Source organism: Theobroma cacao, chromosome 2 (assembly GCF_053813885.1).
Source record: "Theobroma cacao isolate CCN51 chromosome 2, ASM5381388v1, whole genome shotgun sequence".
Classification (NCBI taxonomy): Eukaryota; Viridiplantae; Streptophyta; class Magnoliopsida; order Malvales; family Malvaceae; genus Theobroma; species Theobroma cacao.
In genome coordinates, this window is record NC_142640.1 from 1,724,756 (window position 1) to 1,748,202 (window position 23,447).

Genomic DNA, 23,447 nt, shown 5'->3' on the forward strand with positions numbered 1-23,447 from the left:
AAACATATCTTCATATTAGTTATCATTAAGTTGTTGTGTCGTCCAAGAATTGGGTTGTTTGCAGCAATAGCCTAACTAGAAGTAAAGGAAGCTTCTAAGGGAAATTCTTCTCTTGGACAATTGAATAAGATGAAGCTTTGCTAAGTTTCAACTTATCCACTTAATATTCCTTTAGCAGAAAAGGCAGTGAAAGAACAATCAAGAACTAATTGTAGTTGATTGTCAAACTTAATATCATTATCTTAACCAAGCTACTATTCTCCTTTGTCTTAAATGGCCTTTTAAGCAATAATAGTACTTAATTTATTAATTAATCTAAGAATAAATTCCATGTAATTGCATGCCACATCAGTATGTAGACAGATGCCAATCATGGAACTTATGGCACACCAAGTTGAAGTTACAATCAAACAAATGGATATAAATTCTTCTGATATAATCTAAGGAGTAGTACATTATATCATCTGAAAGAATTTTAGAGATGATCAAAGAAAACAGCCTATGTAGAGGAATTTGTTCTTCAAATGCCATCCTTTCTGTTAAGGAGAAAAAAGAATTGTATAAGAAAGATATCCTCTCTCCAAATCATCTTCCACATCTTGAATTCAGACAGAATTATCTGTCAAGACTATGATTCCATTCCTTCCAGCATTAGATTTGATGACTAATCGTTCATATCCTACTTTCTATCCTCAAAAAATAATAGAAAAGAAAAAAAAAAAACCAATAACAACTTAATAGTAGTTTACAACTTAGGATGGAAACATTCCTAGGTTTCTTTCACGCAATGCTGTTGGATGCTTTCCCTATACAAAAAGAGATTAAAATCCCAGAATGCTGCCTTGATAATGTTGCTTATTTCTTAAAAAATCATCTTTTAAGATGCTAAAGTTCTTATTCTGTCATGGGATTCTTTAGATTTTCAGCAAGTATATGATCCCTCTAGATAAATCTTCCACTTAATCCCTTCATTATGTGCACCTAACATACTCCTATAGGCAAAACAAATTAGACTTTGTGAAGAGGAAAGAAGAAAAGAGAAATTTCCCATGAAGATAGAGTATACTACAGCTAGCCAGGTTTCCAAGTGTCTGAAGAAACTACCTGATTTCTGAAATTATTGGCTTGGTATAGTTATCTTGTTCTTTTGGACACGTGAATAATTTGCGTAACCATTTCAATGTTACTTGATTTAGTGGATTACATAAAGTGAAAATTCGGATTCGTCTGTGGGTCATCACCCAAAAATGCCTTATGTCTGCTCTTTCCCTTCCAGATAGCAGGATTCCTATGTACAATCACTTACCACCATTACCACCATCACCACCATCTTCAAGCATAATTCCCGACTTAGCTTCAATTTCAAGCCAAAACTATATGACCCTAATTAGAAACCTAACCATAGTTTCCAGAATCTGAATTGCTTTTCTTTTATCTCTGTTATCAGAACTCAAAGCATGGTAGAATACCCTTTATAAATCACCACTTTGGGGTTGTTTCTTTGGAGTCCACTAAGCAAAAAAACATACCATGAAATACAATGAGATTTCCCATTTCAGCCACCCCCAACACATATTAAAATTTGAGTACACTGAAGTTCCATTCAAGTGCGATGGGTGCAAGGAAGTTGGCATAGGCTCCCGCTACCGATGTGCCTTCTGCGACTTCGATCTCCACATGCACTGTGCCATACCTTCTCTCTCGATCGCTCACCCTTTCTACAAAAAATGTTCCTTCCAGTTCCTCTCAAGGCCACCTGGTGACACCCCCCGTTACTGCAACGCTTGCGAAAAGGATGTCACCGGCTTCGTTTACCATTGCAAATCATGTGGATTTGATCTTCATCCGTGTTGTGCGAAGCTGCCGATGGTGTTAGACGATGGAGAAGTGAAACTCTACCTCTACAGGAAGGTAAGCGCACCATGCCATAGATGTGGGCGTAAAGGGAGGAGCTGGAGTTACCGGTCTGCTTGCAAAAAATATAACTTGCATGTGGCATGCGTTAGGGAAATGTTAGTGGAGAACTGGCATGAATTGTACTACGGGCGTGGCAAGGGTACTAGGAAGCTGGAGACTAGAATCCCAAGCTTGAAAAATACCCTTCAAACCCCTCACAAGAAGAGTAAAGGTAAGGTGCAGAAGTGCTGTGAGATGGCTGGTTTAGCTCTGCAATTTGTCATATCAGCTGTGCTTGGGGATCCGACCACTCTCATTGCTGGGGTCATTGGAACATTAATGTCAAGAGGTTGAGTTCGATTGCTGGGGCTTGAAACCTTGTCTGCTTGATGCAATTTAATGTTGGGTGCCTATATAAAAATGAAAAAGCGAAAACAAAGGCCAGAATTTGTAGCTTTTAGGTACGGTGAATAAATTCTATAAGTGTTAACCCACTGCCATGAAAATGCCATTTTCTTTTGATTCTGTTGGCTTATATTCTAATTAAGATCTAAATGAAGTCATCTTTGATCATGTTTTGTCAAACATTTTTCCTTTTGACAAATCATGTCATGGAATGCTACATAATTAAAAATGTTGAGGTTTTGGTGTCTGACTTTCTATGCAATTGCAACCCCACCAATGAGTTATTAACATCTTTCCTATTAAATTACCAATTAATTTGGACCTTTAGTCCCAATTAAATTTGGAAGTGTAAGTTGGCCTCATTAGAAAGTTGAAAAAGTAATATGAATTTTCACTGTTCATTGTCCTGATCGATTATGATTTATTTTATTTGTAATCAAGTATCTAATCTAAGTTCGTAATTATCTTTTATCTATTTATTTAGTTTTATCCAAATTCAAACATTAAGGAAGAAGGTTTTCATCAACAATTTATAAAATTTATTGAGAAATATTAGCATGGAGATATCTCTCTATTATATCTAAAGAGCTTTTAAGTTGAAATTTTGATCATTGGTGAGTCCAAAAAGCGACGGAAATCCCAAGTAGCCACAAAGAAAAAATGTAGCAAAATGCTAAAATATATTTAAATATCTTGTTGAATTGATTAATTATTTACTATATATTATATATTATAAAGCAAATATTTTCATTGACTAACATTGTAAATCAACATGACGTGTGTTTCTTCTCCATAAAATCATTAATTTCTCCAATCTCCATAGACGAGACAGCACGTCCAAAGGAAATGGGCATATGCAACTCGTGCGAGTCGACATCAGCTGTCACCGCAAAGCTGATCCTCCAAGACGGCAGGCTCCAGGAATTCCCGGACCCAGTTAAGGTGTCACATGTACTAGAGAGGAACCCGGATTGTTTCATCTGCAGTTCGGACGACATGGACTTTGACAGCATCCTTTGCGCCATTGCTGAGGAAGATCAGCTTCAGCTAGGCGAGCTCTACTTTGCTTTGCCTTTGAGCTGGTTAAACAGCCCTCTCCGCACCGAGGAGATGGGTGCCTTGGCTATCAAGGCAGGTAAAGCTCTGAAGTTGGGCATTCGGAAGAAGTTTTGCGGGTGTGGGATTAAAAAGGTTGATCCTCTCTTGCTTCCTAACAAGAGGGTTGCAAAGTCTAGTTGCATGGAGACTAATGGTGGCAGCGACGGTAGCGCCGGTGTAGCTGCTGGTGGTGGAGTGAGGAGGAATACAAGAGGTGCCGGAAGGGGATCAGGGAGTAGTTTTACAGCAAAGTTGACGGTTATTTTGGAAGAGCAAGTTGATTGAATCGGATTGGTTCTTTGTGCGAATGTCTCAGGTAGCTTGTAATATGTTCCAATATTTCTCTTCAATTGCTTTATAAAATTGTTTGATTGTTTGTAGCCAAGAACATTTGTGAAAAGAGAAGAAGAAATTTCTCAAATTTCTTTTCTCCAATCTCATTTGTTCATTCCCATGCTCTGATATAGACGTTAAAATGTATGAATCTTCAAAGGACAGCCCTCCAATTAAAGAAGTGAAAGGAGTAATTTCATCTTTCATTGTCTGGATCAAACACAAGAAATTGAGAAAGAGGAAGATTTTGGAAGAAAGAATAGAGTGATACCAACAAATAAATTTTGTAACATTTTCAAAGAAACTAATCACTGCATGAACTCTCTTGCAAAATGAGTATGAACAAAAACAAAATGTTTGTGACAGGATATTGATTCAGGAATATTTGTTTTTTTCTTTCAAAACAGATCGATCTTTCCAGGAGTAGGGTCGAAGAGGGAGAGGGATTAATTCCATGCCTTCCTTTTCACATAGAAAAAAGAATTAAACTTTGCTTTCACAAAAAAGGACTTTGTAGTCTTCCTATTAAAATCATACCAATCTCCATCGTTAACCATTAATTAATTGATTGGTATTGTGTTGATGGAGGGATGAGGCATTCCTTTTGTCGCCTTTTTTGACTTGGTTTTTTCTTAAATGTAGTGGCTAACTGATATGTAGGGTCGCCATTTCTTTAGCAACAAGGAAAAAAAGTGAGGTTTGTGGGGTGTTTTTCTGAACAGGCACCCATGTGGATTATCAGTCTTAGATTTTGGGAAATTTCTTCAGAATTTCCTCAATCTCTATGTCGCCATAGATTAGGCCTAACCAAATTAAGAACAGTACTAATGGACTGAAAAGAGAGAGGAGACTTTAACATGTCCGGAGACTTGCCGACTTCACTCATTAAGCCTCTACTCACCCTCTGATGTGACTCAAAAGATTGCAGTTTCATAGACAAACAATCACTGTTCGTCTTTTGGAGAATGCAAAGCAGAGGTCAATCGCTTTAGAACAGAAGAGCAAACAAAATTCATTCGTATATATAAAGGGAACTACTGCCGCTGAAATAACGGAAGATTTTGTCTGTTCTCATGTGTGCTATGCATCAGTTCACCAGCAAAAGCTGTATATGAAACACACAAGCAATTAAAAGATGAAATGGTGAAGTTGAGTGCTACTAGTAATACATACGAGAAGATAAATGCACTGATTAAAGCAAGAGAAAGACTCAAAAAGTTTTGGCTGAGATGATAAAGATCAGGAGAGACCTATCTTTGACTTTGGTACCCCATGGACAAAGGAGTCAGATGTTAGCTGCAGTGGAGGAGGACATGCTCGAGGAGACTATGGGATAAGACAGCTTTGAAAAGTAAAAGAAATTGCTACAAGGATAAACAAAATAGCAAGACAAATGAATAATTTGCTTATAGAAACGATGATAAATTAAATACTCTAAGTTATTGTGACCTGTGGCCCCTGGAATCCAATACTTATGATAGTCACATTATTACAAAAGTTGGGCAATATGTACAATAATTAGATCAAGTTGTAATCCATGACAAATCATTTTTCACTTGACAAAGCTTTCCATGAAAACCTTGAAATTATTGGCCGAGGAACCGCCTTGACTCGTCGCCTCGAGAGCCAATCCTCTCCACTTCTTAGCTTTCCCTCTCATTGCTTCCCCTTTCTGTCCATTTCCCATTACCATCTCCAAGCACCTTCTGATCTCTTCCTTCTCTGCAACTGCAGTACCTTCATTTACTTTAATTCTAATGCCAGTTTCCCATACCTCGTCTACTAGCTTTGCGTTCGTGGTCTGATCTGAAAACTGAGGCAATGCAACCATTGGCACGCCTGCAACCAAGCACTCCGTAGTGGAGTTCCACCCGCAATGCGTCACAAAACAACCTACCGCCCGGTGATTCAACACTTCAACTTGTGAACACCATGGAACAATCAGCCCTTGTTCTTCCTTTATCTTATCTTTTATCGCATTCTCGAATCCTTCTTCTTCTTCTCCATCTTTTGATGGTCGGATTACCCATAAGAATGTGTAGCCACTATCAACTATTCCATGAAAAATTTCTTCCATTTGATTCCTCGGCAATACTGCCAGGCTACCAAAGGAAATGTAAACAACTGAACAATCAGGCTTGGAATCCAACCAATGGGTATAATAGTCATGACTAGAGTTCTCAAACAAATCACAGCCAACGAATTTGTCTGATGGAACCAAGGGTCCGATGGTGATCAAGTTTATGTTGGAATCATGAGCAAGGGTTTTGATTGCATATTCTTCTAGCTCATCAAAGGTGTTTATAAGAACACAAGAATTAGGGTCTTTTTCCAGAACTCGAATGTGTTTTTGAAAGCTAGTCGTGACAAAAGAGTGTGGACTGTATGGTAACAGAAAAGAAGGCAGGTCTTTCCATTTAAATGGAGGCAACCCTTCAAAGTTTATGAAGCTTGGAGGGCAATTGATTTTAGAATCATAAGCCCCTGTTTGGCTATTGAGGTAATGGTGGTAGATAGCGAACGCAGCACCACTATGATTGCAGAGTAAAGCAGAAGGAATGGACAAGTCCCGAGCCACATCAGCGACCCAAGACAGCAAGAGACTATATATCAAGAAACTTACCGGATGGCCTTCACCAGACAAGCTCAGCAGTAGGTTGGTTAGAGTTTGGGACCCGATATGCTCGAGTTTGGACATAATATCCTCCTGTTTGTCAGACGGAGAAGTTCCATCATCGAATCCGTCAGAAAAAAAGGCATACGCTAAGCCCTCGAGAGAAGGGAAACTTTTGATTTTCCGTTGGCCAGAAGTGGTGGTGGCAAAAGTGACGCGTGCACCGGCCTGGATCAGGCGCTTTGCTAGCTGGAGAGTTGGGTTTAGGTGGCCTTGGCCAGGCAAGGTTACAAGGAGGAAGTGGGGATCATCCGAACTCATTGCTTCTTCAGAATTATGGTACATTTTTGTTTATATATGCGTTTATTATTGCCAACTAGATATAGTGATCGAGCAGGTGCAGGTGGAGAAAGTATAAACAGAATTCGGAAATTGTCACTTCTAGTGGCTTCATTGATAGTTCTAAAAGCATGATAGTGTTAGAGTATTGTCCAAGCCAGATCGATGCTAGCTGAGATGATAAGATCAGGAGAGACCTTTCTTGACTTTGGCGCCCCATACAAATTAGGAAGTCAAGGTGTTAGCTGGCCTGAATGAAGAAAAAATGGGATTAAGACAGCTACGAAAGTAAAAGAAATTGCTACAAGGTAAAAAAATAGCAAGACAAATGAATAATTTACTTGGAGAAAAGATATTAAAGAACTCTATAAGAACAAGGACCACCCAATTTCTTTCTCTATGGAAAAGCAAAAAGACCAATGAGTGTCTCGTGAATTAAAATAAAAGTAAAGTCTTCCACATATGCCAAACAAACGAAATTACACTTACCATATTAATTAGAGTTCTTTTTTTAAATGAGCCTTCCGCATAACGTGTTTTTGACAATAGACTTTCTCATAATTTTAACTATTTTTAGTCAAAAGAATTAAAATTTAAACAAAATTACTCTTAATGAAATCCACCAATTTATTTGGCTCCAATCTCATTCCGAAATCTATTAACGGGTTAAGTATGTTTAGGTCTGCACCTCAAACTGACTCATATTTTTTAAGCTTTTCTTACCAGACTATTCATTTTTGGAGTATTCCTTACCAAAAAGAAAAACGTTTAAGCATTTTGAGCATTTTGGAGTAGTTTTTGATACATGAAGAAAATCTGTGAGCGTTTTGAGCATTGTTAAGCATTTTGGAGTGATTTTTGATATATGAAGAAAAACTTTTAAACATTTTGAGCATTCATATTCGTTAATTATGTTGTTAAATGGAATATGGTATATCGTTTGAAGTTATTGATCTTATTAAATGGAATTCAGTAGTTTTGGTGATTTTTGAGAATTACATTACTAGTTTTTAGGCATTGTGTGATTGACTTTGGACATTGCGCGACTGACTTTAGGTATTACGTGATTAGTTTTTGATAAGACATTGCGTGACTAGTTTCTGATAAGGTATTGCGTGACTTGTTTCTGATAAGGTATTGTGTGACTAGTTTTTGATAAGGCATTGTGTGACTAGTTTTTGATAAGACATTGCGTGACTAATTTCTGATAAAACATTGCGTGACTAATTTCTAATAAGGCATTGCGTGACTTGTTAGTAAGGCATTACGTGACTTGTTTGTAAAGTATTGCGTGATTAGGTAGTAAAGTATTGTGTGACTTAGGCATTACTTAAAAATCAACTACGCAATACCCAAAAACCAGTCACGTAATGCCTAAAAACCAGTCACGTAGTGATTAAGTCACGAAATACCTAAAGACCAGTCTCGTAATACTTAAAAACCAATCTAATCAATTTCAATTCCTTAACTTTTGGATTTTATGAATAAATCAATAAACTCAAAAACCTAAAACATGTACTTTTTTTTTGCTAAGCCATAAAATTATGCATTTCATAAATGATAGGTTACAAAACTCCATAACCTTTCAAAGCAAGACAAAATAAATCCCTATCGGGAGGGTCTTGCTCATTCCCTTTATGCAAAAACAAAATATACTCCCTTTATAAAATATTCCTTGATCAATTTTAATTCAAAATCTTATAAAAAAAATCAAAATCCCCAGCAAACATGCTTAACAATCATTCCAATTTCAGACACAATAAAACCGTGAACCACTATAAAACCCATCAAATATACTTCAGTTATTTATTTTCCCTGAGCCCATCATTTTAACCAATCTGATCCAACTCATCAACACAGGCATTTTTATCGCAACACACGTTTCGAAACAAGTTATCACTAGAAAGCATCTAATTACCAAATTCATCATGTTGCCTAAAATCACCATAGAATAGTAAATTACTGTTCATCATCCTTGAGAACCCCAAGATTCACTATCTAAAAAAAACAAATAAAAAAGAACTTGATGTCATCTCCGCATGATGAGATAGATAGTATTTGACCAGAGAGAGAAATCGATATTTAATTTTAAAATTTTTGTTTGGATGGCGGGATAGAGAAAACTAAAAATATTTTAACTTGTCTGAAATTATTTAAAGGATATTATTGTCAAGTCATATAAAAAATTAATTTAAAATAATTAAAATTATAAAAAATAATATTTTTGAATTGAGTTTATAAGAAAAGTTATTTCTCACAATTTTCTCTATTACTTATTAGCACAATCTTTGGAGATCGACTGGGGTAGGACTTGGAATCTTCTTTTGGTGAATGTTAGGTCATTTCAATCGGTTTAGGGACAACCTTGAATGATTGTTGAAGGTTTGGTTTTTTTGTTTGTTTTTTATTTGCTATTGTTTTTTGTTTTTTTTTTTTGGAAGAAGAAGAATTAGAAATCTAATGCATGGCTTCTTTGAAAAAAAAAAGATTGATAAATTTGCTAAGAATAAAAATGAGAATTGCAATTTAACTCTTTACTATCATACTACAAGGGCATAACTCAAGATATTTTTTAAAATATATTTTTAGTAAATGAAATAAAATAACAGATAGATTAACAAAATCGAGATATTTCATTAAAAAAAATCCTTTTGCTTTCTTGTCTCTTAAATCTTGTAGGTTCAATTCTTCACCTCTTCCAATCTACTAATATAATTTTTTATTTGTCCTTCAAAAAGAAAATAGTTACATTTTTATAAAAAGTTGGGCAAGCTGTACAATAATTCGACCAAGCTGTAATCTATGTATATAGTGGCTGATTGACTTGTTCCCCCCAACCAAAGAGGAAAAGAAGGCAGAGCATGGTTGTAATGCTTCACTTCTGTTGGAGGAGGCAAGATCTGCAAGCTGATCACATGTCACATTGTCCAATTAATCTCCTGGACACAACATCTTTAGCAGTGCTCTACGGGACTTGATACATGATGATAACACCCATTTTTGTTTTATCTCTAACCCCGTCTAATGTATGGTCATGGACACTATCCTGTCTAATGTATAGCCATGGATACTATTTGGCTTTGTTGATGTACAGTGATACAATATTTCTTGTGTTTCTGATTTATTATCGGATTTCTATCAAGTGTTTGTTACTAAAATGAATGACCAGTTGGTCTATCTTCCACTGTACTCCTGTGATTTTCACTGTGGCTGAGAAAATAAAAAGAAGGCAGAGCATGACTACTTTTTTGATTGCCATGAATGAATTGAAAACAGCAAACTATTCATTAATTTTTCCCTTTCTTTATGACAATCATTCTTCACTTGACAAAGCTTTCCATGAAAACCTTGAAATTGTTGGCTGAGGAACCGCCTTGATTCGTCGCCTCAAGAGCCAATCCTCTCCACTTCTTAACATGCCTTATCAGTTCTTCCCCTTTCTGTCCATTTCCCATTACCATCTCCAAGCACCTTCTGATCTCTTCCTTCTCTGCAACTGCAGTACCTTCATTTACTTTCACTCGAACACCAGTTTCCCATACCTCGTCTACCAGCTTTGCGTTCGTCATCTGATCTGCAAACTGAGGCAATGCAATCATTGGCACGCCTGCAACCAAGCCCTCCAGAGTGGAGTTCCACCCGCAATGCGTCACAAAACAACCTACCGCCCGGTGATTCAACACTTCAACTTGTGAACACCATGGAACGATCAGCCCTTGTTCTTCCTGTATCTTATCTTTTATCGCATTCTCGAATCCTTCTTCTTCTTCTACATCTTCTGATGGTCGGATTACCCATAAGAATGTGTAGCCACTTTCGACCATTCCATTAAAAATTTCTTCCATTTGATTCCTGGGTAGTACTGCCACGCTACCGAAGGAAATGTAAACAACTGAACAATCTGGCTTGGAATTCAACCAATTGATATAATAGTCATGACTAGCGTTCTCAAACAACTCACAGCCATTGAATTTGTCTGATGGAACCAAGGGTCCGATGGTGATCAAGTTTATGTTGGAATCATGAGCAAGGGCTTTGATTGCATATTCTTCTAGCGCATCAAAGGTGTTTATAAGAACACAAGGATTAGGGTCTTTTTCCAGAATTTGAATGTGTTTTTGGAAGACAGCCGTGGCAAAAGAGAGTGGACTGTTTGGTAAGAGAGAAGAAGGTAGGTCTTTCCATCCAAAAGGAGGCAACCCTTCAAATTTTATGACGCTTGGAGGGCAATTGATTTTAGAATCACAAGCACCAGTTTGGCTTTTGAGGTAATAGTGGTAGATAGCAAACGAAGCCGCAGACTGGATATAGAAGAAAGCAGAAGGTATGGACATGGCATGAGCCACATCAGCAACCCAAGACAGCATGGGACAGTATATCAAGAAATTTACCGGATGCCCTTCACTAGACAAGCTCAGTAGCAGGTCGGTTAGAGCTTGTGACCAAACAAGCTCCCGTCTGGACATAACACCCTCCTGTCTGTCAGACGGAGAAGTTCCATCATCGAATCCGCCAGAAAAAGAGGCATAGGCTAAGCCCTTGAGAGAAGGGAAACTTTTGATTTTCCGTTGGCCCTTAATGGTGGTAGCAAAAGTGACTCGTGCACCGGCCTGTATCAGACGCTTTGCTAGTCGAAAAGTAGGGTTTAAGTGACCTTGGCCAGGCAAGGTTGCAAGGAGGAAGTGGGGATCATCCGGATTCATTGCTTCTTTCTTTCGTTTTGCTCAACTTAATTATGGTAAGCAAGACAAGTGAATAATTTGCTTAGAGAATAGACAATAAAGAACTCTCAAGCTATTGTGACCAGATGAACAAAGTACCAATCATTTAATTTCTTTCTCTATCGAAAACCAAAAAGACCCATTAGTACTGACTAGTGAATCATAATACAAGTAAAGTTATCCCCGTATTACACTAATCATGTTAATGAATAGCACTATCTTTTAACATCGAGTGAGATTGGACAAGGACTCTGCACACGATGAAGGTGAGGTCTTTTCAATCAGTTCTAGGACCATATTGAATGCGGTAAAATACAAAAAACCTTCTTTCAAGACACCGTGAAAGTACATTTTTGACCCTTTTTATTTCAAAATGTATTATTAGACTCTTTTTATTTCAATATACATTGGTAGGTCCCTTGATTCTTTGCTATACAAATATATATGTAAAGTGATAATTATTTTTAAATAATTAAAAAATATAAAAATATCATAGTTTAATTTAATTAAATAATAATGAAAATATTTTTTATTCAAAGTTTATCAATTTTAAAAATAAAAAAGACACAACATGATAAAGAAAGAAAGATTAAAAGAAAACAATAATATTTAGGATAACTTTATTATGAATTAAAAAAACTCATAATTTTGAAGTGAAAAATATCTAAAAAATTTAAGTAATAATATTCTAATTAAGTTAGGTATAAATATTTTGTATTTAGAGAGGTTTTTGCATTTTTTTAACCAAGTTTTTGTGAGATCAATTTTAAATTTAACCAAACCAAGCTCTTGTGAATTTATTAAAATATTTTTAATTTATTAAATTTTATAATTATTGAAAAATTCACTATATGGTGCTCGTGTCTTGGTGGCAATGATTTTGGATTTGTAGTCATGGTGGTGTGAGGAGATCCAAGGAGAGAAAGAGAAGGAATGGACAGAAAAGGAAGGAACCATTATGTTTTTGACACCCGTGACAAGAAAACGAGAGGAAGGGAAAATGGAGAAAATAGGAAAAAAAAAGAAAATAATTAAAAAAAATAGTTTAATTATAATATTATTACTTATTTTTTGTTAAAAAATTTTCACTTCAAAATTATGAGTTTTTTTTAACTGTTAATAAAATAATTATGAATGATTTATTTATTATTTTCTTTTTTATCATTATTTTTTTTACTCAATCAAATGAAATTTGTATTAAAATCATTAAAACTACAATGTTAGGATCAACCCATAAATGGGGATCAAGGTCAGGATATACAATCAAGGTACAAACCTACAAGTACTCAGTACCATTAAACAAAATATTAGCATATTGTTGCTTCGTACCATAAGACAATGCAAAAGTCTTAAGCAAATCAAAATATTTACATAAACCAAAGGGTAGCAGCTTAACCCAATAAAAGCATAGAAAGTTACCACTATGCCGAGAATATCGTGTTTTTGTCAATTCCAAACTTTACCTTCTTGTAGAGTATGAGTACAAGATACCATGCTTAGTGAAAGAACAAGTGTATTAATCTCGTTAAATAAATACCACTTGTCTTAAGGCCTTATATCAATGTTGGGCATTCTTAGAGTCAAACTCAATAATCAACTTAGAACTTACAAAGGAGGTGTGGGAGAAAAGGTGCAGTGCATGAAGAATGGCCATAAGCTTTGTAAAGTTAAAGTCTTGGATGTCAAGTGGATTAAACGAAACACCCACCACATAACCATCATAGTTATGTAAGACTCCATCACAATCTACTGGGCTTGGTCTATCTTTATGTTTCTCTTTTTTAACTTTTAAGTTGATAAATGTTTAACAAAAAATATTTTCATTATTGTTTAATTAAATTAAATTATGATATTTTTATTTTTTAATTATTTGAGGATAATTATTATTTTTCATAGTTATAAAGAGCTGTTAATTAATGTTAAAAAAAGTCAAAAAGTTTTACAATGCATTTTAAAACAAGGAGGATCAAAGTGTACTTTAGAAATGTATTGAGAGAGTTTTGTATTTTACCCATCTTGAATAATTGTTTTAAGGTTTGTTTTTCTGTTTTGTAAGAACTCAGTTTATATGTGATATGCAAACAAACATCGAGATGTTTTGTTCAAAGAATCTCTTGACGCTCATATCATTGAGTTCTTCATGTGATTCTTTTCTAAACTTTTAAGTTGGAATGATGAATCCTTCATCCTTTCAATCTACTAATAAAATTGTCTATTTATTTAATAAATAAATAAATTAATTTCATCTTTTGAAAAAATAAGACTGGTGTACAATAATTCGATGAAGCTGTAATTTATTTATAAAGTGGCAGGTTGACTTGATCCCCACAAGCAAAGAGGAAAACAAGGCAGAGCATGATGACTTATTTAATTAACATGATTATTCAGTAATTTTTCATGACAATGATTTTTCAGTTTACAGAGCGTTCCATGAAAAGCTTGAAATTATTGGCTGAGGAACCACCGTCACTCGTGGCCTCGAGAGCCAATCCTCTCCACTTCTTAGCATTCCTTCTCAGTTCTTCCCCTATCTGTCCATTTCCCATTACCATCTCCAAGCACCTCCTGATCTCTTCTTTCTCTGCAACTGCAGCACCTTCATTTGCTTTCACTCGAACACCAGTTTCCCATACCTCGTCTACCAGCTTTGCGTTCGTCATCTGATCTGCAAACTGAGGCAATGCAATCATTGGCACGCCTGCAACCAAGCCCTCCAGAGTGGAGTTCCACCCGCAATGCGTCACAAAACAACCTACCGCCCGGTGATTCAAAACTTCAACTTGTGAACACCATGGAACGATCAGCCCTTGTTCTTCCTTCATCTTATTCTTTATCACATTCTTGAATCCTTCTTCTTTTCCATCTTCTGATGGTCGAATCACCCATAAGAATGTGTAGCCACTTTCGACCATTCCATCAAAAATTTCTTCCATTTGATTCCGGGGTAATACTGCCACGCTACCGAAGGAAATGTAAACAACTGAACAATCTGGCTTGGAATTCAGCCAATTGATATAACAGTCATGACTAGAGTTCTCAAACAACTCACAGCCATTGAATTTGTCTGATGGAACCAAGGGTCCGATCGTGATCAAGTTTATGTTGGAATTATGAGCAAGGGCTTTGATTGCATATTCTTCTAGCGCATCGAAGGTGTTTATAAGAACACAAGGATTAGGGTCTTCTTCCAGAATTTGAATGTGTTTTTGGAAGGCAGTCGTGGCAAAAGAGAGTGGACTGTTTGGTAAGAGAAAACAAGGAAGGTCTTTCCATCCAAATGGAGGCAACCCTTCAAATTTTATGACGCTTGGAGGGCAATTGACTTTAGAATCATAAGCACCAGTCTGGCTATTGAGATAATGGTGGTAGATAGCAAGCAAAGCAGCAGCTTGGATGCAGAGGAAAGCAGAAGGTATGGACATGGCACGAGCCACATCAGCGACCCAAGACAGCGAGGGACCATATATCAAGAAGCTTACCGGATGGCCATCATTAGACAAGCTCAGTAGTAGGTTGGTTAGAGTTTGTGACCCAACATGCTCGCATCTGGACATAACATCCTCCTGTTCGTCGGACGGAGAAGTTCCATCATCGAATCCGTTAGAAACAGAGGCATAGGCTAAGCCCTCGAGAGAAGGGAAACTTTTGATTTTCCGTTGGCCATTAATGGTGGTGGCAAAAGTGACTCGTGCACCGGCCTGTATCAGGCGCCTCGCTAGTCGGAAAGTTGGGTTTAGGTGGCTTTGGAAAGGCAAGGTTGCAAGGAGGAAGTGGGGATAATCCGACCTCATTGCTTGTTTCTTTCCTTGTGCTCTACAGAATTATGGTAAGGTTTTTCTGTATAAAATGCAGCAAGACAAGTGAATAATTTGCTCAGAGAAAAGATAAATAAAGAACTCTCAAGTTATTGTGACCATATGAACAAAGGACCAATCATTTAATTTCTTTCTCTATCGAAAACCAAAAAGACCCATTGGTACTGACGAGTCAATCATAATACAAGTAAAGTCATCCACATACATACCCCAAACAAAAGAAATTACACCTACCATATTAATTTTTTTTTAAAATGATTTTATTTAACCTCAATACTAGAATGTCATGTCGAGTCTCTCGTCTGATTGGTCAAAAACTCCTATGACATTCGAAATCAAATTAGGTAAGAAACTTGTACCATATTAATTATTACCACTGTCTTTGAAGCTTGACTGAGGTCGGACATGGAATCTCCATAAGATCATTTCAATTAGTTTAGGGATCATATTGAATGGGGTAAAATACAAAAATCTTCATTTGATACACTTCTAAAATACACTTTGACCCCTCTTATTTCAAAATACATCATTAGGTCGCTTGACTTTTTATTATCAGGAGTTAACAGTTATTTACAAATATGAAAAGTTATAATTGCTTTCAAATAATTGAAAAATAAAAAAATATAAAGAATATCATAATCTAATTTAAAGAAATAATAATGTAAATATATTTTATTCAAATTTTGTCTATTTTAAAGATAAAAAAACACATAATGATGAAAAAAAGAAAAATTAAAAGAAAACAATAATTATTTAGGATTAATTTTTATTATAAATTCAATAAAACTCATAATTTTGAGGTAAAAAAATTTAAAAAATTTAAGTAATCATATTATAATTAAATTAGGTATAAATTTCTTGTATTTAGGGAGGTTTTTGTAAATTCTTGTAACCAAGCTCTTGCGAGCTCAATTTTAAATTTAACGCACTAAGCTCTTATGAGTTTATTAAAATATTGTAATTTTGTTAAATTTTTATAGTTGTTGAAAAATTGACTATATGGTGTCGGTGTCTTGGTGATAATGATTTTGGATTATAGTCATGGCGGTTCATAGAAATCAAAAGAAGGAAAGATAGAAAAATAAGAGGAAGAAACAGAAATAATCATTACTTAATTTTTTAAGTTTTTTTTTTTACTTTTTTATCATTATATTTCTCTTTTTTATTTTTTAAAGTTGATAAATGTTTAATAAAATTATTATTATTATTTAAGTAAATTAAATTATGATTTTTTTTCAATTATTTTAGAATAATTATAACCTTTTATATTTATAAAATACTGCTGACTAATGGTAATAAAATGTCCAGGTCCTAACAATACATTTTGAAACAAAAGAAGTCAAAGTATTCTTCTGAGGTGTATTGAGGGGGTCTCTACATCTTGAATAATTGTTTTAAAATTTGTTTTTTGTTTCTTTATTATTATTATTATTTGGTAAGAACTTGATTTATTTATAACAAAAGGAGAATTAGAAATCTAATGTATGATTTCTCTAAAAAGAAAAGATGTATAAATTTAGTCGGAATTATAAATGAGAAATCTCAATATAACATGTTACAAGTGAAACTATTTGGAAGATTCACTTTGAAATATAAGGGATTTTAATAGAGTCAAGTTTAACGATTGATATATTAACGAACATCAAGATGTTTATGTTCAAAAAATCTCTTAATGTTTTAATCTTCTAATAAATTCTCTATTAATTTACTCTTTTTTTAAAAAATAATTACATCTTTTTAAAAAATAGGACAAGTGTACAATAATTCGACCAAGCTTTAATCTATGAATAAAGTGGCTGGTTGACTTGATCCCCACGAGCAATAAGGGTACGAAGGCAGAGCATGATGACTTATTTAATTAACATGATTATTCATTAATTTTTCATGACAATCATTTTTCAGTTTACAAAGCTTTTCATGAAAACCTTGTAATTTTTGGCTGAGGAACCGCCTTGACCGGTGGCCTCAAGAGCCAACCCTTTCCACTTCTTAGCATTCCTTCTCAGTGCTTCCCCTTTCTGTCCTTTTTCCATTACATCTCCAAGCACCTTCTGATCTCTTCCTTCTCTGCAACTGCAGTACCTTCATTTACTTTCACTCTAACACCGGTTTCCCATACCTCTTCTATTAGCTTTGGTTCGTGGTCTGATCTGAAAACCGAGGCAATGCTACCATTGGCACGCCTGCAACCAAGCACTCCGTAGTGGAGTTCCACCCGCAATGCGTCAGAAAACAACCTACCGCCCGGTGATTCAACACTTCAACTTGTGAACACCATGGAACAATCAGCCCTTGTTCTTCCTTCATCTTATTCTTTATCACATTCTCGAATCCTTCTTCTTCGACTGCATCTTTTGATGGTCGGATTACCCATAAGAATGTGTAGCCACTGTCGACTATTCCATCAAAAATTTCTTCCATCTGATTCCTCGGCAATACTACCAGGCTACCGAAGGAAATGTAGACAACAGAACCATCTGGCTTGGAATCCAACCAATGGGTATAATAGTCATGACAAGAGTTCTCAAACAAATCACAGCCAACGAAATTGTCTGATGGAACCAAGGGTCCAATGGTGATCAAGTTTATGTTGGAATCATGAGCAAGGGCTTTGATTGCATATTCTTCTAGCGCATCAAAGGTGTTTATAAGAACACAAGGATTAGGATCTTTTTCCAGAACTTGAATGTGTTTTTGAAAGCCTGTCGTGATAAAAGAGAGTGGACTGTTAGGTAAGAGAAAACAAGGAAGGTCTTTCCATTCAAATGGAGGCAACCCGTCAAATTTTATGACGCTTGGAGGGCACTTGATTTTAGAATCATAAGCACCAGTTTGGCTATTGAGATAATGGTGGTAGATAGCGAGCAAAGCAGCAGCTTGGATGCAGAGGAAAGCAGAAGGAATGGACATGGCACCAGCCACATCAGCAACCCAAGAGACAGCATGGGACAGTATATCAAGAAACTCACCGGATGCCCTTCACTAGACAAGCACAGTAGTAAGTCGGTTAGAGTTTGGGACCCGACATGCTCGCGTCTGGACATAACATCCTCATGTCTGTCAGACGGAGAAGTTCCATCGTCGAATCCGTCAGAAAAAGAGGCATAGGCTAATCCCTCGAGAGAAGGAAAACTCTTGATTTTCCGTTGGCCATGGATGGTGGTGGCAAAAGTCACGCGTGCACCAGCCTGTATCAGGAGCTTGGCTAGTTGGAGCGTGGGGTTTATGTAGCTTTGGTGAGCCAAGGTTGCAAGGAGGAAGTGGAGATCATCCGAATTCATTGCTTTCGGTCTCGGGCAAAAGAGTAATGACATGTTTACTGTATATATGCGTTTTTAACTGCCCAATACAGATTCTGATCGAGCAGATGCGGGTGGATTAAAAATGAACAAATTACATTCGGAAAATTTTTTGGGTACTTTTCATTGGTAGTTCTATAAGCATGACTATTGGTTAGGTACATGAATTTATTGGGTATGTGATGTTTACTAGTAACAAGTAGTACCATAATACTGTCCAAGCCAGCCTGTGCTTTCGCAGGAAATTGCCCACCGTCAAGATCCTAGTCAGGAATTTGTTTTGAGTGATAAATCAATATTGTCATGATTGTATATATCTCTAAACACAAAGACATGGCCACTCTCTTAGACTTTCGTCACCAATGGCTTTTACTTCTATGCTCATTCTCTTGTCAGTATTCTTTTCCGATTAACCCACGGCCGGCTTTCCCTGCTTTAATACTTCAAAATAGAATTCTTACATGTTTAATTAATTAATTCGAATAAGAGAGAGTTAAAGGGTATTACAAGCAATAAGAAGAAATTGAATTTAAAGTGGAAAATTGCTTTATAACTCTAAATTCCCCGATTAACTGATTGAGATTAGTCCAAATAGAAAAGGAGGAGACAATCTTTGCGACCCAATCAATGAAAAAGCAGTCGACATGCATGGAGGAGAACCCATTTTTATACAAAACATTGGCCTGACTAGATTACATTTCCACCAGGTCGCTATGACCTTCATGCAATCTTTGACTTGAATCCAAGGTCGATACTACTTCTTGAATAATTATAATTACAAGGATGCTCTTTCTAGTTATATTCGTTCAAAGGGCCAGTGCTTTTGTAAAAGTTAAATTGATTGTAATCGTCTTTAACCATTTTGGTTGTTGATTTAGGCAGAAAACGTGCCTCGCGTTTTGTTTGAGAGCAAACAAGTCATATAACATGCCAAAAAGGAAAAGGAGAGAAAGCAATTTAACAAACATAGGATAGGAAATTGGCTTTAAGATGACATAGAGGCTAAAGAGAAAGAGAAAGAGTGAAATAATTGAGACAGATCGATCAATAATGGGTCCCGAAAGGAAATGTGAAAGATGAAACTGCTGCAATCCAAGCACCACAGAAAGAAGGAAAAAGGCAGGGAAAAAATCAAAATTTGCATATGCTCTCAATCTATCTGATATATATGTCTTTTTATCTTTTTCCCTGTAGTGACCTCGAAGCTTCCTTGTGGGAAACCATTTTCATCAGTCATTCCTATAGTAAAGGAATGAGCAACGTGTTCGAAGATATTGTACTCATCTCACCATTTCATATTTGAAATTGGATCGAAATTTCCATGACATAGTGGAAAAAGCTTTACCTTAAACTCATTGGATTGAAAAGGAATATCACATGTTAAGAAGAATTTAAAGCATTTGGAGCCAGCAAATTTGACAGAGTTGAAATGGTTTAGGTTTCAGTCCTTCAAATCTATGTGTTTCTGGCTGATCCTCTCGGCAAATATGCAAGACACCCCCCCTAGAAAGAGAAAGTCATTGGGATTTGACAGTTAACTAGTTAGAAAAGCAATGGTATAATTAAAAATAATCAAAGCATTTAAGATCTTTGCTCTCTAGTGATTCTAGCTTTGCTTAGCAGCCACAAATCCCATAATTATTTCATGTTTAGAAAGTTTATATTTAAAATAAATACACTTTTAATTGTAAAAAGAGATGTAAGAGACTGCTGGCTAGTCAATCTTGGTCTTGTTAGCATCCTTTGCTTTTTGCTTTTCTCTGTCTATATAAAGCTCAATGCCATAATCCTTCCTCCTCCACCCAGCCTGCTTCAACTCTCTTTTCATATCTCTATCTTCCAGGCTATCTGTCTTTCTTTCTAGACGGGGGAATATGGGTATTTGTGCATCTTCTCAGTACGTGAAAATGGGTGGCAACCTCAGCTGGCCGCCACCCACAACCAAAATCATTTACCCGGGTGGAAGGATTCAAGAATTCAGGCAACCCATCAAGGCCAGCCTTGTTCTCTCCCAGAATCCAAACTGTTTCCTTTGCAACTCGGAGCTGATGTATGTAAACTCACGCCTGCCACACGTTCCTGACGATGAAGAACTCCAACTGGATCAAATTTATTTTCTCATGCCACGGTCTAAATCTCAAGCACCACTTTCTCTTCAAGAGCTAGGCTCACTTGCCATTAAGGCCAGTACAGCTCTAGCTCATTTGGACAAGGTTTACTCTGCACAGAAAATTTTGCATTTCTCGGATAAAAATGGTGCAAGATTTATTGCTGGAACTCAACGATGTTGTAAAGCTCCCATTGGATTCAACATCATGGGAATCACTTCCCCTGGGAGGTCATCTGGCAACTCAAAAGTTGTCTTCTAAATCCTAAAACTTTGCTCACAAGTCTGTAAGCAGGCAACATTTAAGGGTTGCTCGAGTCCAGATTTAGAAATAATTGTATTCATTCCTGGAATGGTAGCCAAATTCATGACAACACTCAAAAAGGGTTATTAAATCTTTGGAATTGAGAGGGAAGATTACATTAAATATATATATATATAGCTAGCCTTATCTTGCAGAAGCAAATGTGCTGCATATCCTTTGCATGCTCTTGTATTTTTATTTCTGATCATTCTTTTCTGTTTTTTAAAAGGCAAAGGATATCTAGTGCAGTGCATGTGATCTATTCAAGGGCAAATTCCACCCAATGCTTTTATTCAATTATTATAAATACTAATATGTTATTTTTGAACTGATAGTTGCTTTTGATGAACACCACTTTACATGAATATTATATGCAGAAAAGTATCTGATACAAATCTTCTTTAGATTCAGTAACAGCTGCATCATATATATTATATTTGGACTCAACTTAATTGCAATGTGTTGCATGTGACATTTTATGTCATATGGATCAATTGAAAGTGAGAAGGATAATTCAGAAGGGATAAGATCAATAGGAAGACAAACATCTGGAAAAGAAGCCAGGAGTGGCAGACAGTACAATGGAAGAACCACTCCATTCTTGGCCAGGGCTCACAATATTTGATGTGTGTCTTCAAGCAGGAGCCAAGAAGGAACTATCTTGTGATTCCTTTTTCAATATTTTGGCTCAAAACAAGTCTGGTTCCTTTTGTCAGAACTCTTAATGATTAACTGAATATTTCTCTGCAATTTATTTAATCAATCTTTTTGCAGGTTGAAGTATTGCTGTCATGAATGAACAGGGAGGGAAACAATAGGACAGATTGAAAATATCCACTGTAATTTATATCAAAATGAAAATCAATCACAGTACTAGCATTCATTTATCAAGATACATATGGCAAAAAAAACTACAGAGGCAAACACATATGAAATGACAGAAGTGAGCAATAGCTACAAATGGTATGCTATTTTACATTATTAATACTTCAGTCTTTGCCAAAGTAGGAATTTTCCAAATCAAGAAGCTTGAGAGCAGGCCTTCATTTCCATCTTGATAGCAGCAACCAAACGATCATAAGCTTCACCCCATGCATTTTTCATTTCTGCTGTATACATTTCCGGGACTGCTTCCTTTATGGTTTCCAAAAGAGCAAATTTTGTGACCTGCAAGACATTTGCTAAGATGTCAGAGAAAAAATTTCTGCAACAAATTCTAATAATTTGAATATATAGTCTTTGATCACATGAAAAGCATACCTCAAAATGTTCATCAACTACTCCATATTTGAAGTGGACAGCCCCTAGTTTCTTCAAACTTGACTCTCTCACCGTGACTTTGCCTGCTTTGCGGAGTTGAACTGCAGATTCACATGTCTGCAAGACCAATTTGTGAAGAACCCATCAGTGGAAATTGAGTATTGAATGGAACTGGTCTTTGGGAAGAGGGAAAATATCTTCTTCCCTCCTCATTTAATGAAATTCCTCTTTAACTTTCAAAAAAGAAAGTATTGAATGGAACTGCGCCTACAATCTTTAGATAGGTTGATGGATTTTCAAGTTTCTAGTTATATCTAGAGTTTAGACTTCTAGACATAGGCCTCGGGATCCAATGCAAATATCTTACCATAACAAAGACAGACATGGCATGGGGCTTGAGTTTTGGGTTTTGGTCCAGAGGGACATTTGAGTCTCTCAAGAATGAGAACAACTTCTGGGCTGAGGGTGCAATCTCGAAGATCCTGCCCATTCAAGACAAATCAATTTTACTTTAATCCAAAACAAGGGCAAAAAAAAAAAAAAAAAGGAGGAAAACACAGAGAATAACAAGAACAGCGTACTTCAAGAAGAATTTAAGACCCAATTCTGCTGCATTCTTCTTCATTACACTCCATGACTTGACCACCAGAGCTTCTTGCTCTTCAGTGAAAACTTTACCTTCATATGTAGTCATTGCTCTTCGATTCTCGAATTTGAATTGTACTATGGTGCTAATGGCAATCTTGCACAATGTTTATATACCAAATGCTCCCGGGGATAAGATTAACTCTTCGAGGCATTGGAGAGCCATTTTTGCAGGTCACCATAAGATATCACCAGCTACGACATGTCTCAAAACCAGGGGCTTGCCATGGCTTAGAGAACATTGTTTTGGTTATTTGAATTTCGAGCTTGAGTGACGCAAATGATGGGCTTGACTGGTGTGATCAGAGTCTTAAACTTGAATCTCTTTTCTATACAAATATATAAAAAATTTGACAAATGTGCAGTCTTTGTTTGTAATGGGGTCGACCTCTCGTGAAAAAGATAATGGTTTCAACAGGATCATTATCTTTCTTTATTACAGAAAATTTATTCGAGATTTGGTTGACCATATGTAAGAATCCCATGAGGCCATGACCCTTTCTTTTAATTAGTGGCATGAATCAAATTCTTCTTTTGACTGCAAATCTTAAAATAGTTGTGTAGGCGGCTTGAAAATTGCAAATTTGGACCTGCCAATGCAAAGCATCATT

The 23,447-nt window shown here is 36.2% G+C and overlaps 3 protein-coding genes and 4 pseudogenes across 3 annotated transcripts; 2 read left to right on the plus strand and 5 right to left on the minus strand.

Moving 5' to 3' along the window:
* The first annotated feature begins 1,475 nt into the window (after nt 1–1,475).
* LOC108660741 (Cysteine/Histidine-rich C1 domain family protein) lies at nt 1,476–2,402 on the plus strand. Its single transcript, XM_018115055.2, has one exon. The coding sequence runs from the start codon at nt 1,531–1,533 to the stop codon at nt 2,248–2,250; it is 720 nt and encodes a 239-aa protein (XP_017970544.2). The 5' UTR covers nt 1,476–1,530; the 3' UTR covers nt 2,251–2,402.
* A 709-nt stretch (nt 2,403–3,111) lies between these two features.
* Nucleotides 3,112–3,787, plus strand: LOC18607261 (uncharacterized). Its single transcript, XM_018115180.2, has one exon. It carries the CDS (start codon nt 3,148–3,150, stop codon nt 3,682–3,684), a length of 537 nt encoding a protein of 178 aa, XP_017970669.2. The 5' UTR covers nt 3,112–3,147; the 3' UTR covers nt 3,685–3,787.
* Nucleotides 3,788–5,133: 1,346 nt separating this feature from the next.
* On the minus strand, nt 5,134–6,818 carry LOC18607262 (phloretin 4'-O-glucosyltransferase pseudogene; annotated as a pseudogene).
* A 3,086-nt stretch (nt 6,819–9,904) lies between these two features.
* On the minus strand, nt 9,905–11,485 carry LOC18607264 (phloretin 4'-O-glucosyltransferase pseudogene; annotated as a pseudogene).
* Nucleotides 11,486–13,683: 2,198 nt separating this feature from the next.
* LOC18607263 (phloretin 4'-O-glucosyltransferase pseudogene) lies at nt 13,684–15,292 on the minus strand (annotated as a pseudogene).
* A 1,649-nt stretch (nt 15,293–16,941) lies between these two features.
* On the minus strand, nt 16,942–18,604 carry LOC18607265 (crocetin glucosyltransferase, chloroplastic pseudogene; annotated as a pseudogene).
* Nucleotides 18,605–21,753: 3,149 nt separating this feature from the next.
* On the minus strand, nt 21,754–22,931 carry HB1 (hemoglobin 1). Its single transcript, XM_007041331.3, has 4 exons — nt 22,773–22,931; nt 22,559–22,673; nt 22,192–22,308; nt 21,754–22,098 (listed from the first exon to the last, which is right to left on the minus strand). The coding sequence occupies exons 1-4, from the start codon at nt 22,883–22,885 to the stop codon at nt 21,952–21,954; spliced, it is 492 nt and encodes a 163-aa protein (XP_007041393.1). The 5' UTR covers nt 22,886–22,931; the 3' UTR covers nt 21,754–21,951.
* Between the last annotated feature and the right edge of the window lie 516 nt (nt 22,932–23,447).

What these genes read in the sequence shown, in the direction of transcription:
- LOC108660741 (XM_018115055.2), top strand. Translation starts at nt 1,531, where the DNA reads ATGAAATACAATGAGATTTCCCATTTCAGCCACCCCCAACACATATTA.
- LOC18607261 (XM_018115180.2), top strand. Translation starts at nt 3,148, where the DNA reads ATGGGCATATGCAACTCGTGCGAGTCGACATCAGCTGTCACCGCAAAG.
- HB1 (XM_007041331.3), bottom strand. Translation starts at nt 22,885, where the DNA reads ATGACTACATATGAAGGTAAAGTTTTCACTGAAGAGCAAGAAGCTCTG. An exon ending in CCATGTCTGTCTTTGTTATG is followed by an intron (nt 22,309 to 22,558) that starts GTAAGATATTTG and finishes TTGGTCTTGCAG; the next exon opens with ACATGTGAATCTGCAGTTCA. An exon ending in TAGTTGATGAACATTTTGAG is followed by an intron (nt 22,099 to 22,191) that starts GTATGCTTTTCA and finishes AATGTCTTGCAG; the next exon opens with GTCACAAAATTTGCTCTTTT.